Source organism: Pseudorca crassidens, chromosome 8 (genome assembly GCF_039906515.1).
Source record: "Pseudorca crassidens isolate mPseCra1 chromosome 8, mPseCra1.hap1, whole genome shotgun sequence".
Classification (NCBI taxonomy): Eukaryota; Metazoa; Chordata; class Mammalia; order Artiodactyla; family Delphinidae; genus Pseudorca; species Pseudorca crassidens.
In genome coordinates, this window is record NC_090303.1 from 21,589,131 (window position 1) to 21,603,211 (window position 14,081).

A 14,081-nucleotide genomic window follows, 5' to 3' on the forward strand; every position below is an offset into this window, starting at 1 on the left:
CCCTGTTAATATTTGAGGTAAGTCCTTTCCTTCCAGATCTGTCTGTCCAAATCTATATATTTGTATGGACAAAACAAATATGTAAGCTACTGAACTTACTTTGGCACCAAGGAGTCCATCTGTCATGGCTGGATTTTCAGACAAATTCAAAAGCAGTTTTAAAACTTGAACCTGAAATAAGAACATTAGTTTATTTCAGACTAGCAAGCGTGGGTTTTCTCTCCCTGGCATGCTGTCCCCCAACCAAGTCCACATTTTAAAGTCCTGCCTATTCTTCAACGTCTGACTCAAATTTTCTCCATTCCACGAAGCTTTCTCAATTCCTCTTATTTAAAACCTTAGTTTTCCAATGATACTGATAGGGAGACAGGGAGAAAATAATGAACATCTTAGCTACCTACCCCTGGCGCACAGAAATACCTAACACAGAGTAAGTTTAACATGTGTTACATAAATAATCTTTATTACGATTACTGTTAAGTGAAATATCTTTAGAACAAAAAAACGAATCTCTCAAACCTGTTTCTACTTCAAGTATGAAAATTTGGGGATAGTTTGGTTATGAAGACTAACAATATGGTGCTTTATACTAGGTTTCTATGATTCTTGGAGCTTATCGTTTCTGTGTGAAAAACTGTACAATCAATCATTTAACTACGCAGTGACATAAATAAGCAAATGTTATCTTATAGCTGACTAGCCAAAATATCAGAACTCATCACTTATAACTGAAAAGTCAGTAATGAAAACATTCAAATGGAATTCTTCCTTTAAAAATGCGAGTCGTGGCGCTTCACTGGTGGTGCAGTGGTTAAGAATCCGCCTGCCACACGGATGCAGGGGACAAACGTGTGGACACCAAAGGGGGAAAGTGGCGGGGGGGATGGTGGTGGTGGGATGAACTGGGAGATTGGGATTGACATGTATACACTAACATGTATAAAATAGATAACTGATAAGAACTTGCTATATAAAAAGAAAAAAAAAGTGAATCCACCTGCCAATGTGGGGGACATGGGTTCGAGCCCTGGTCCGAGAAGATCCCACATGCCATGGAGCAATTAAGCCCGTGCGCTGCAACTACTGAGCCTGCGCTCTAGAGCCCACGCTCTGTAACAAGAGAAGCCACCGTGATGAGAAGCCCACGCACCGCAACGACGAGTAACCCCGGCTCGCCACAACTAGAGAAACTCTGCGCGCAGCAACGAAGACCCAAGGCAGCCAAAAAAAAAATGTGAGTCATGTAAAAGTATACTTTCTACAAGATACTTGAAATTGCAGAAAGTGAGGAGCAGGGAGAGCAAACTGAAATCAGGAAAAAGTGACAAATGTGCCCTCCATTACTCCCTGGAAGAGACCCGGATATTATTATATAAACCTTTTTCGAATTACAAAGGCATTATGTGTTTACTATAGAACATTATTTTTAACTACAGAAAAGCAGAAAGGAAAATGAAATTCACATTTCCATGACTAGAAATGATACTAAGTTTGGTATTTTCTCATATACATATCCTAATACACATTCCTTTGATCACACTGTACATATTAATTTGTTAAATAGAAAGATATAAGACTTTCCCTACTTTTACTATTTTTATCATTTAAAACTTTTAAATAAAATTAATACATGTTCATGATAAATTTCAAAGAGTGCAGGAGGATTCTGCACAGCAAAAGAAACCATAGAAACGATGAGACAACCTACAGGGTGGGAGAAAATATTTGCAAATGATGTGACCAACAGGGGTTAATTTCCAAAATATACAAAGAGCTCATGAAGCTCAATATAAAAAAATAACCCAAACAATGAGAAGACCTAAATAAACATTTCTCCAAAGAAGACATACATGTGGCCAAGAGGAACAAAAAAGATATTCAACATCACTTATTTCTAGAGAAATGCAAATGAAAAGTAAAATAAGGCATCATGTTCCATCAGTCAGAATGTCCATCATCTTTAAATCTACACACAATAAACACTGGAAAGCACACGGAGAAAAAGGAACCCTCTTACGCTATCAGTGGGAATGTAAATTGGTAACAGGCACTATATATTAACGCATATACATGGAATCTAGAAAATGGTACACATTAACGTATTTGCAGGGCAGGAATAGAGATGCAGACAGAGAGAAAGGACATGTGGACACGGGGTGGGGGAAGCGGAGGGTGGGATGAATTGGGAGATCAGTACCGACATATACACCACCACGCATGAAATAGAGAGCTAGCAGGTACCTGCTATAAAACAGGAAGTTAACCTCGGTGCTCTGACACGACCTAGATGGGTGGGATGGGGGGTGGAATGGGCAGATGGGAGGGAGGACCAAAAGGGAGGGGATATAGGTATACACATAGCTGATTCACGTCACTGTACAGCAGAAACTAACACAATATTGTAAAGCAATTATACTCCAATAGAAAAAAAAAAGCACGAGGGAGTATCAAGGGGTACCAGTCAGAATGGTCATCATCCAAAAGTCTACAAACAATACTGGAGAGGGCATGGAGAAAAGGGAACCCTCCTACACTGTCGGTGGGAATGTAAATTGGTGACTGCCACTATGGAGAAGAGTAGGGAGGTTCCTTAAGAAACAGCTGCCATATGATCTGGCAATCCCACTCCTAGGCGTATATCCGGAGAAAACCATAACTCAAAAAGACACATACACCCCAACCTTCCTTGCGGGGCTATTTACACTAGCCCAGACATGGAAGCAACTAAAATGTCCATCGACGGGTGGATGGATAAAGAAGATGTGGTACATATATAAGGAAATATTACTCAGCCTTAAAAAAATGAAATAATGCCATTTGTAGCAACGTGAATGGACCTGGATATGATCATACTAAGTGAAGTCAATCAGACAGAGAAAGACAAACATCATATGAAATCGCTTGTATGTGGAATCTAAAAAAAAAAGATACAAATGAACTAATTTACAAAACAGAAACAGACAGTCTTCAAAAACAAACTTAGGGTGACCACCGGGGAATAGTGTTGGGAGGGATAAATTAGGAGTTCTGGTTTAACATATAAACACTATTTAAAATAGATAACCATGAAGGACTTACTCTATAGCTCGGGTAACTCTATTCAATATTTTGTATTTATCTAAATGGGAAAAGAATTTGAAAAATAATATGTATATGTATACCTGAATCACTTTGCTGTACACCTGAAACTAACACAACATTGTAAATCAACAATACTCCAATATAAAATAAAAAGTATAAAGATAGAAAGATAGAAATCAGCCGCCCGCTTTTAGACTCGTGACCTGGGTTTACGTCTTGTGTGTTAAAGGTGAGAAAAAATATATATAAAGTTAGAGTACAACTACAGATTAAACATGTATACGGTATTTTGTTTTGAAACCACGGTCTGTCCTACTGAACCGTAACTTTTTCTTGTGTCACATACGCCATCTTGTGGTGGCTCTAGGACATTTCTTTTAAGCCATTACTTTTGTTCTCATGGCAGATGTAGCAAACACAAGGTTTATTTAAATTCACCTTCTACTATTCGTATTTAGTTATGAATCAGTGTTGAACACAAGAGGTTATTATAGTAGAGTGAGATCACTTATTAAAAATAAAGATTTAAAAAATTCATGTTGGTGGTTTTTTACTAAGAAAATATCTAAAATGGATACATTTTTCCACTTACAAATGGATCATTATCCAAAAGTTCATTTGCAAGTTGCAACTTTAAACTCATTTTTTTTAAAAGACTTTTTTGAGGTGGACCATTTTTTAAGTCTTTATTGAATTTGTTACAATATTGCTTCTGTTTTATGTTTTGGAGTTTTGGCCAAGCGGCCCCGACCAGGGATCGAACCCGCACCCCCTGCATTGGAAGGCGAAGTCTTAACCACTGGACTGCCAGGAAAGTCCCTAAAGTCATTGTTTAATGGAGAAACAACTGGTGGTTAGCCTCCCAGACAGACGAAAAAAGCAAATTTTCTATCCCAGAAATACCTGCTAGGCAATGTAGTGGAAAAACAAAACAAACCAAAAATGAACGTAGTATTGTGGTGTGAGTTACTTTCAAAATGTCATAAAATATAAACCATCTCTGAGACAGATATATACAGCCCCAAGGCCAGAGGTACTTGGCTCTGAACACCACGTGCCTCTGAGCTTTTGGGCAAAGTAGCTGCAGAGAGAAACAGAAGAGTTTCCAACAGCTCCAATGCCATGCAGTAGAGAAAGTGCAGTTTCTATGGGGTCAAGGGCTGGAAGTTACCTTGCTCCCCTGGAGAGAGGGGTGTTGACGGGTGTGTGCATTGGGAAATTGCCTATGGATGGAGCATTATTCCTAAAATATTGCTAATACGATTATTACGTTTAATTTTGAATGCCTTCGGGTACATCTTGGACCAGATCTAAGTAAGTCTGGCTACCTGAAATGTGGAAAACCCATATAAAAACATCTCAGAACAAATTTTAAAAGGACTATAGTAAGGCTCTGCTGTAATCACAATTTGATAACCTCAGAAGTAACTTCAGTGAACTTGATTATCTGGAGTTTGGCTTCACATTTAGTCCTTCTAAAATGCTCATGCATTTTTTTCAACTCTGCCAGAGAACACAGACCAATACAGTAAAACACTGATGAACAACTGACTCAACTAATTAGAGCCTTTGGGTACTCTACCTTCTGTTTTTATGGTATTTCTTGAAAAGTGGTGCTTGGTAAGAATGCACACCAATATGAGGGGTTTACTCAAGCAGTTTTCACAGGGTGTCCCAGTTAATTCAGCTCCAACTCTGTTGCCTCCTACATCTATTGATACATAACAGGTCAAAGTGGAGCACTGAGACATGCATTACTGAAACTTAAAAGTATCAGTTTCGGAAAGATTTTACAACAATGTAAAATCTTGATTTGATTTTACAAATCAAATTTGTAAAATTTGATTTGTAACATCAAACAAATTTGTAACATCAAACAAATCTGATTTGTTGAACCATTTGATTCAACAATGGTCGAATCAAAAAAAAAGTTCTGTTAACCCTGAGGTAAGCAAAAAACTCAATTACCCAGCACTGTCACTCAAAGACTTCTTTGAATCACAATGGTCCTGTATCTGGTGCGGGTGAAGCTAGCTATTTCACTTCAGTAAAAGGTAAACTGATTTTCAGAAAACCAAATGAATACCCATCTATTGATAAGTGAAACAACAGATTATTTTCACAAGTTAACTTTGAAATTCAATATTAGGGTATAAAAATAATATACTTTCTTGCGCCCATGTAAGGGTTTTTAGTAAACTTTGAACTTTCTTTTTTGAGGAGTATCAACTTAAGACGGGTGACTTGTAAACTGAATTCCAATCTTAATAAACTGGATGCAATAGCTGTTTGTACTGCAAGTAATGACCAACCACTTCCTTCATACCTTGGTGCTTCCATTTCCCGTGAGCAACAAGTGGAACAGGTCTGTAATGTAACTGCTAAGCATGTGCTGGTGGTCATTGGTCACTGTCATGTTTGTTAACAACCTCAGTCCGGCCAGCTGCACAGCGGAGTTCAGGGGGCCGGAGAAGACATCCTCACAGACTTGACTGACGTACACCTGAAGGTGGGGAAAAAAGTGAGCGTCTTAGGATCTCCAAAATTTTTCTATTGAACCGTAACTTTTCTGCACAGCAGAACAGGGTGATTGTTCAGAATGAGACTTGCTCCTTAGGAAAGATGGTATTTGTATCCAGCCCTCAAACTTGGGTGACTTTTTTTTTTTAAGCTGCCCTTGATAATGGGAGGCACGGAGCATTTTACAGATATACCTCACTTCAGCCCTGAGACAACTCTAATGAGGCAGTGTTATTATGGCCATTTTACTGACAAGGACTTTAAACTCTTCCAGGAGCTTGGACCCCCTGCCCAATGTAACGAGCTGGTGGAGCAGTGTCCAACCCCAGAGACTATGCTCCCAACACCAGTGGGGGGCCTCCCAACCCAGTCTGCCTTTCTGTGTCTGGGCACACTTGGATGAGGAAGAAGACCTGTAGGGCCATTTTGTACCATGGTTAAGTACCTGAACAGTAGGATCTAGGGGTGATATCATGTTAGAAGTAAAGAATGGGGGAGACACAAAGTCAAATAGAACTTTTCTTTAGAGTTCTTTCCTTCAAAAGTAAGCAGAAGGCTTCCCTGGTGGTGCAGTGGTTAAGAATCCGCCTGCCAATGCAAGGGACACGGGTTCAAGCCCTGGTCCAGGAAGATCCCACATGCTGCGGAGCAACTAAGCCTGTGCGCCACAACTACTGAGTCTGCGCTCTAGAGCCCACGCACCACAACTACTGAGCCCACGTGCCACAACTATCGAAGCCCGCGCACCTAGAGCCCGTGCTCCGCAACAAGAGAAGCCTCGACAATGAGAAGCCCGCACACCGCAACGAAGTGTAGCCCCCGCTCACAGCAACTAGAGAAAAGCCTGCGCACAGCAACTAAGACCCAACACAGCCAAAAATAAATTAATTAATTAATTAAAAAAAAAAAGCAGAGGCAAACTCTATTTGGCCCAAGGTTCTTATTTACCGAGGTATATGTATATGAACTACTCCTTCATAATATTGTAAACCGCCACTGGCAAAAAGTAATGCAATGCCAGTAGTACTCCTATTTCACACATGACAGATCTAAACTAAACCCAGGGTGATGGAAATTTTTCTGAAACTCTATTTTCTATGTTTGGCCATGATCTCTCCAGCTTGGAAAAATTATGTCTCACAAATAATTGGTATTCACCTAAGTCTGAACTCCACCAAACATTCTAATTGGTAAGAAAAATTCCCTAATATAAAATGCTAAGGAATTACCAACTGTCCCATAAGCCAGTATTAACTTTTAAAAATATCCAAATGTATTCATGTTACCTAATGGCAGTAAAGCAAAGAGAGATTACAATTTTAATCTGGTTTCAAGATCTAAATGATATTTACAAATCAATCTGGCTGTCCTGGGTCACCATTTCATTATACATCCATCCTTTTAAAAAATGGCATTTCCTTAGAATCATTATAAATCATGTATTTTCACAGGATGCTCATGTTTTTCAAAGCATTTCCTAAAATGTGCTGAGCATTTACATCCTTATTAGCTCTGAATCTTTTCTCCATTTCAGTTCTAGCAACAAGATTACCAAATGGGCCAGCTCAGTTATTCCTGGAGCCGTGCCCACCTCACCTTGTTCCTTTCTCTTGTGATTCCCTCCTTCCCCAACTCTGCCCGTAGAAAGCTTAGACAGTCTTAAGAGCCATCTTGGGCTCTACCTTTTACAGAAACTTCTGAATGAAATCTCTCCTTTCTGTGTATTCAATGATATTTTACTTGTATTTTTCCTTAAAGTATTTCATCGTGTTCTGCCTTGAATTACAACTATTTGTGGACTTGCCTCATCCCTCCTTCTAGCTTTCTTAAAACAAGAGCTAATCATGTTCATTTCTAAACTCTGTTAACACAGAGCAGGAGCTCAATAAATGTTGAATTAACATAATTTCCTCATTTATTTTGTCTTCCTGCTGATGTTATCTGACTTTGGCCTGGTTCCTTTACCACACTTGGATTCAACTGAACCCCCAATTCAGAAGTCCACTGCACTTCTTATTGGCTGGTTCAGGTCCCTCCTTCCTCTGACTTAGTCTCCATAAAAATGAGCAGAGGGCCTGAACAGACATGTTTCCAAACACATACAAATGGTCAATAGGTTCACGAAAAGATGTTCAACGTCACTAATCATCAGGGAAATGCAAATCAAAACCACCGTGAGATACCACCTCACACCTAGTAGAGTGGTTATCAAAAAGACAAGAAGTAACAAGTGCTGGCAAGGATGTGGAGAAAAAGGAACCCTTGTGTACTGTTGGTGGTTGGTGCAGCCACTATGGAAACCAGTATGGATATTCTTCAAAAAATTAAAAACAGAACTACCATATGATCCAGTAATCCCACTTCTGGGTATATATCCAAAGAAAACAAAATCACTATCTCAAAGCGACATCTGCACCCCCATGTTCACTGCAGTGTTAGTCACAATAGCCAAGACATAGAAATAACCTAAGTGTCAATCAATGGACAAATGGATAAAGGAAATGTGTGTATATACAATGGAATACTATTCACTATAAAAAAGGAAATCCTGCTATTTGTGAAAAATGGACGGACCTTGAGGGCATTACGTTAAGTGAAATAAGTCTGACAGAGAAGACAAACAATGAATGATCTTATTTACATGTGGGATCTGAAAAAGCCAAACTCACAGAAACAGAGAGGAGAATGTTCAGGTGAAGGAAATGGGGAGATATGATCAAAGCAGACAAAGTTATCAGGTGAATAAGTTGTGGAGTCAAATGTACGGCAAGGTGACTATAGTTAACAATACTATATTGTATACTTGCACGTTGCTAAGAGAGTAGGTCTCAAATGTTCTCACCACACACACACATGCATGCACAGGTAATTATGAGGTGATGGAAGTGTTTGCCAGTGCTATACAGTAGCAGTCATCATTTTGCAATATATATGTGTATCAAATCATCATGTCGTATACCTTAAACTTATACAATATTTATGTCAATTATATCTCAATAAAGCTGGAAAAAAATAAAAATAATTCTTGGCTATAAAGTTATAAAGTATGGCCTACTAAAATTTCATTACTTACCTTTTTGTTATTTTTCTCTTTCATTTACAGAAATCCTTACCTTTTGTGATTTCAGATAACTCACCTTTATCTTTATTTGATTTTCAACATTCACACTCAGGTTATTCAGTGCATTTAAAGCTTTCTCTTTAATACTCTGGTTGGGATTATTGATTTTGCTTCCAATGATTGGAATACCACCCAATTCACGAATCGTGACCTAAGAAGGAAAAAACAGGACCATGACTTCAAAATGCACCCCCCTTCATTATATTCTTTGCATCTACAAATACAAATAAAAACTAATGACTCTTTGGAAATACTGTTCCCATATACAACCTCTAATTCCTATTTTTTAAAAAAGTTTACTACCCATAATTTTATAGGTAAAAAAACCAATTGAAAATAAATTATTAATATATGTAATATTTAAACTATAGCATGGAGATATACAATGAAGATTTATATCTACTACAAGAGCTACTATAATGATCTCAAAGCAATTTACAAACAAAATTATTTTACTTTGAAATAAGTTATATCTCTATTACAGGCCAATCTGGAAATGCATTAAGATTTAGAACACTACAGTATTGTTTTGCTAAGATGAATACTTTGGAACACTAATCCCTCAAGATTTTAGTAGATGCTCCATTAAAAAAAAGGGAGCTTTCATGGATAAGTAACTTTGAGAAACTCTGGGTATAACAAGACTAAACACGTCTCTTTATTTTGACGCAATCCTGTGTTCGTGTGCATTGGAATCTCCGAGAGGGGAGTATTGAATATAGTACTTCTATAAACTTTATCCATAAAGAAGATCATTTTTCAGTTGGGGGAGAGGAAGAAAACTTATTAACATCTTGAAGTATTAAAGTTCCACACAGTTTGGAAATGGTGCCCAAATTTTCAGAGGAAAAGTAATCTGGAGATTTCTCACAATCAACTGCAACACTAAATACTATGTGCCTTTGTCCCAACGTTGAAAGAGACATAAACTTTCATTCCTCACAAGAAAAATAAGCTGAAAATGACTCCTGTCAGGCCAAAACATGCCATTCTATCAGAAAAAGAGATAAAGAAGTTTTCCCTCTGCAATTCCAGGTTCTTTCAAAGAACGTGTGGTTACTAGAAAACAGCCCTTTTTAAAAAAAAAACAAAAAAAACTGTACTGTTAAAGCAGATGAAGGCATTATAATTGATGACGAGGGACACCAACTCCCATACTGAAGAAAGTACTTGTTCACCAGTGGCTTCTGACCCCCTCACTCTGACTACAGTTTGTTTCAGAGGAATATAAAACTATGGCATCGGAAATAACCCCAATACAGGCATGCTAATAAGCTAGTCACCATCTGCTGTTTCCGTCCGCCTGGCACCCCTCTTTCTATTGGGGCAGACACAACACCTCCTCTATCCTATATAGTCCCTGGTGGGACTGCTGGTCAATTGTGTTCACACCCATCCCTGTTGCTTTTGGCTGCAGGATGCACATGTGAGCCAGGCCTTGGTAATCATGGTCCAGGGTGCTTTGGCCCAACAATCAATCCAAAGGGTTGGCACTTATCCTAGCAGAGCAGCTCCACCTTTCAGATCATAAGCTACAATGATGAAGGCTTGAGAGGCCAGTGGCTTTCTTTCCATCCCTGTGAAGAAAACCTCTTTGTGGCCAGAGAGACAGAGATCAAAACACAAAAAGAAGCAGGGATAAGCAGCCAAAAGACAGAGAAAGAGAAGGTCTGATAATTTTTTCTGTAACCCTGAACTATATTCACACTTGTGCCTGAAACCAATGATACCCTTGGATGTCCAAGTTAACTGAGCTCAATATTTTCCCTTTTTGGTTTGAAATAATTTAAGTTGGGTTCTGTCATTTACAACTGAAATGTGAGTAACAGACAAATATTCCTTGTATCTCCCTATAAATCGCTAGAGCTTTAGAGTAAACCTTGACATGATGGATAAATACGGACTAAAATGAAGTATAAATTCAAAACTGTGCATGCATGACAATGTTAAGAAAGGGCATTAGCTGAAAATAATGACAGAAACTGTTTTACTTTTCTCCATGGGTAGTGGGGGGAGGAAGCAGAGGCCATTTACATTGGTCCGTGGTTGTCAGCGTGTGGTCTAGGGAGCACCTGCATCAGAACCATCCTCATAAGCCCTGTGTACAATGTAAAACATGTACTTAAATGTCAGATGCTTTTGTTGCTCTACTGCAGCACTGCTGAACTTTAAATAATTAAAAAGGCCACGCAATGCTAAGTGTTGATTAGATACACTTATTACAAATGTGATGCCAGTGACCAACTTCATAAGGATCTTGATCTAGAATCCTATTACTACTCGTATTACTATTAGGCTGTGCTTTTCAGAAGTAAACAAACGTTATTCTGTAGGTATCCACAGCCATACTATATAGATGAAAAAATCGAGGCTCTGAGAGGTTAAGTAACTTATCACGGTCACAATTGGTGCTGGTGTGTGAGAATAGGAGGAATGTGTTTGCAGAGACTAGGGTACTCACTTGGTTGACTGAAAAGGCTGCATTGTTACCCAGAGTGACCAAAGCTCTTTCGATAATGACAGGATCCTCAGTAGACTCAAGCAGGTAAAGGAGTTTCTGAAGTTGTTCAGCATTTAGGATATCATCATATGAGCCATTGGTTAAGTCTTCTGCATAAGAATAAAGTTATTAAAGTTCATTTAAAATCAATATGAGACAAATTTTTTTTACGAACAATACTGAATGCATATTCTGATGCCAGGCACAGTTTTAAGCACTTCAAATGCCTTATCTCATTTAATCTTCAAGTGACCCTTGGCAGAGGATACTATTATAATTCTCAATTTACAGACAGAATACTGAGGCTTATAAACGTTAAGAAATTAGCCAGTGGTTACTTTTCTCTTTTAGTAAGGCACTGCATGCCAACAGCATTTCTCTTTTAGTAAGGCACTGCATGCCAACAGCATTTCTCTTTTAGTAAGGCACTGCATGCCAACAGCATTTTCTGTTTCTTCTTTGTAAAAATCAAGTACACCCACCCAGTGGAGCACTTCCCTACAGACATAGATTATTAAGAAACAGAATTTGCATTAGGGAGAACTGTTCTGATCACAGTTTTAAGAGTGCCTCAGGCTGGAGCAAAAGCTATGGGAGTGGCCCAATCATGCTGCTCGTGGGGCGCTTTTGTTTGGTTTATATGAGCAAGGCATGATGACCGAGACGCAAGAACAGCAGTCCACCTGGGGGTGATGACAAAAGCTGTTCTTCTGAGGAATAGGTCAAGTAGTCAAATGGTGGATCTGCTCAGGAACATTTAAAATTTATAGCTCTAACCTTTAAAAAAAAATCCTCTTTATAGAAATCACCACAGGAAAAACAGAAACCATTTGTATAATGCTATAATTGTGTTATAAATATAGAACATGATTCTCTCCAAATTAAACTATGAGAATAGGTCAGACAGTGCAAGTGTCCACAGTACATTGCCCAGGGTGGGGCTGAGGGCGCAGTTTATAACAAGAGGTGCTGTATGATGTCACAGCTGTGCTTTTTGTTTTTAAAAATGTCTCTCAAATTATTAAAAGTTATCTTTGGATGCTGGGATTATGAATGACTTATTTTCTACCCCTGTGCTCATGAGTACTTCCTGATTTTTTTACAGTAAACATGTATCACTTTATTAAAATAATTGAGTATATTGCTTAAAGAGGAAACACAGACAAATATGAGGTAAACAGACAAGTTTAGATTATGGGAGCCAATAAGTGATATGATGTCCTGAAGAAGCCAAACAAGAAATCAATTATTAGGAAAATCTAAAAGCCAAAAAGCCAGCAGATTCTCACTCCCATGTCTTATAATCAGAACCTCTGTACCATGCTTTTACGCCTGAATCCACTACCTGCCTCATTAACACCTTATAAAAGAATTTCACCCAAAGAATACTTGAAAAGGTAAGTGAAACAATGACAAAAACAGATTTTTAAAATGGAAAGATTTTTGGGGGGTTCGTCCAAACCTCTTATTTTACACACAAAGAAACTGAGACCAGGATCATTTAAGGATTTGCCTAATGTCACAAAGGAGTTAGTAGCAGAGACCAGAGAAATGAAAATACAAAGCTGCAGACAACCACTTAACCTCTTTTGGGTCTCAGTCTTCTCACATGTAAAATAAGGTTGGTCAAACACTATAACTGGTTCCCAAAGTTCCTGTACAGCCCTAAAGTTGTGTAATTTTATACATATACACATGACAGAAATAGGATAAATTTAACTCATTCATACTTCCAAAACATTTCAAAATCCTATAACTTCCTTATACATTTTCCCACAAAGTCATTAAAAAGTTTCATAGATACATAAATTATTTATAAATAGCCAAATAAAAATTTACAGGGAAAAGTGTTAAATCATAGATTTTTCACTTGAAGGAAGTGCAATGTGGTTAAAAGTAAAAGTAAGTTAAAAGTTAAAAGTAAGCCAAGGTTAAGTCTGGTTCAAATTCCAGCTAAGCTATTTACCAGCTGAGAGACTTAACCTCTCCAAGACTCAGTTTCTTCATCTATTACATGGGAGTTAATAATGCCTACCTTAAAGCATTTTTATGTCTTTGGATATATACCCAAGAGTGGAATTGCTGGATCATGTGGTAGTCCCATTTTTAGTTTTATGAGGAATGTCCATACTGTTTTCCACAGTGGCTGCACCAATTTACATTCCCACCAACAGTGTATAATGATTCCCTTTCCTCCACATCCTCACCAACACTTGTTATTTGTGGTCTTTTTGATGACAGCATTCTGACAGGTGTGAGGTGATATCTCACTGTGGCTTTGATTGGCATTTCTCTGATCATTAGCAATGATGAGCATCTTTTCATGTCCCTGTTGCCCATCTACATGTCTTCTTAGGAAAAATATCTGTTCAGGTCTTCTGCCCATTTTCTAACCAGGTTCTTTTTTTGGTATTGAGTTGTATAAGGTGTTTATATATTTTGGATATTAAGTAACCCCTTGTTGGTTGCATCATTTGCAAATATTTTCACCCATTCAGTAAGTTGTGTTTTTGTTTTGCAAATGGATTCCTTTGTTGTGCAAAAGCTTTTCAGTTTAATTAGGTCCTATTTGCTTATTTTTACTTTTGTTTCCTTTGCCTTACGAGACAGGTTCAAAAAAATATTGCTACGATTTATGTCAAAGAGTGTTCTGCCTATGTTTTCTTCCAGTAGTTTTATACTTTCCAGTCTTACATGTAGGTCTTTGTTCCATTTTGAGTTTATTTTTGCATATGGTATGAGAAAATGTTCTAATTTCATGCTTTTAAATGTAGCTGTCCAGTTTTCTAAGCACCACTGATTAAAAAGACTAGCTTTTCCCCATTGTATATTCTTGCCTCCTTTGTTCTAGATTAATTG

General features: G+C 38.0%; 1 protein-coding gene across 1 annotated transcript in view; it reads right to left on the minus strand.

Moving 5' to 3' along the window:
- The window catches only part of ARMC10 (armadillo repeat containing 10), a 29,509-nt gene that overhangs the window by 2,610 nt on the left and 12,818 nt on the right, over positions 1 to 14,081 (minus strand). The window contains exons 2-5 of the mRNA XM_067746025.1: positions 11,184 to 11,332; positions 8,739 to 8,873; positions 5,408 to 5,584; positions 100 to 171 (exon numbers count right to left, since the gene is read on the minus strand). Coding sequence (XP_067602126.1) covers positions 100 to 171; positions 5,408 to 5,584; positions 8,739 to 8,873; positions 11,184 to 11,332 — 533 coding nt within the window. The remainder of the gene's footprint in view (positions 1 to 99; positions 172 to 5,407; positions 5,585 to 8,738; positions 8,874 to 11,183; positions 11,333 to 14,081) is intronic.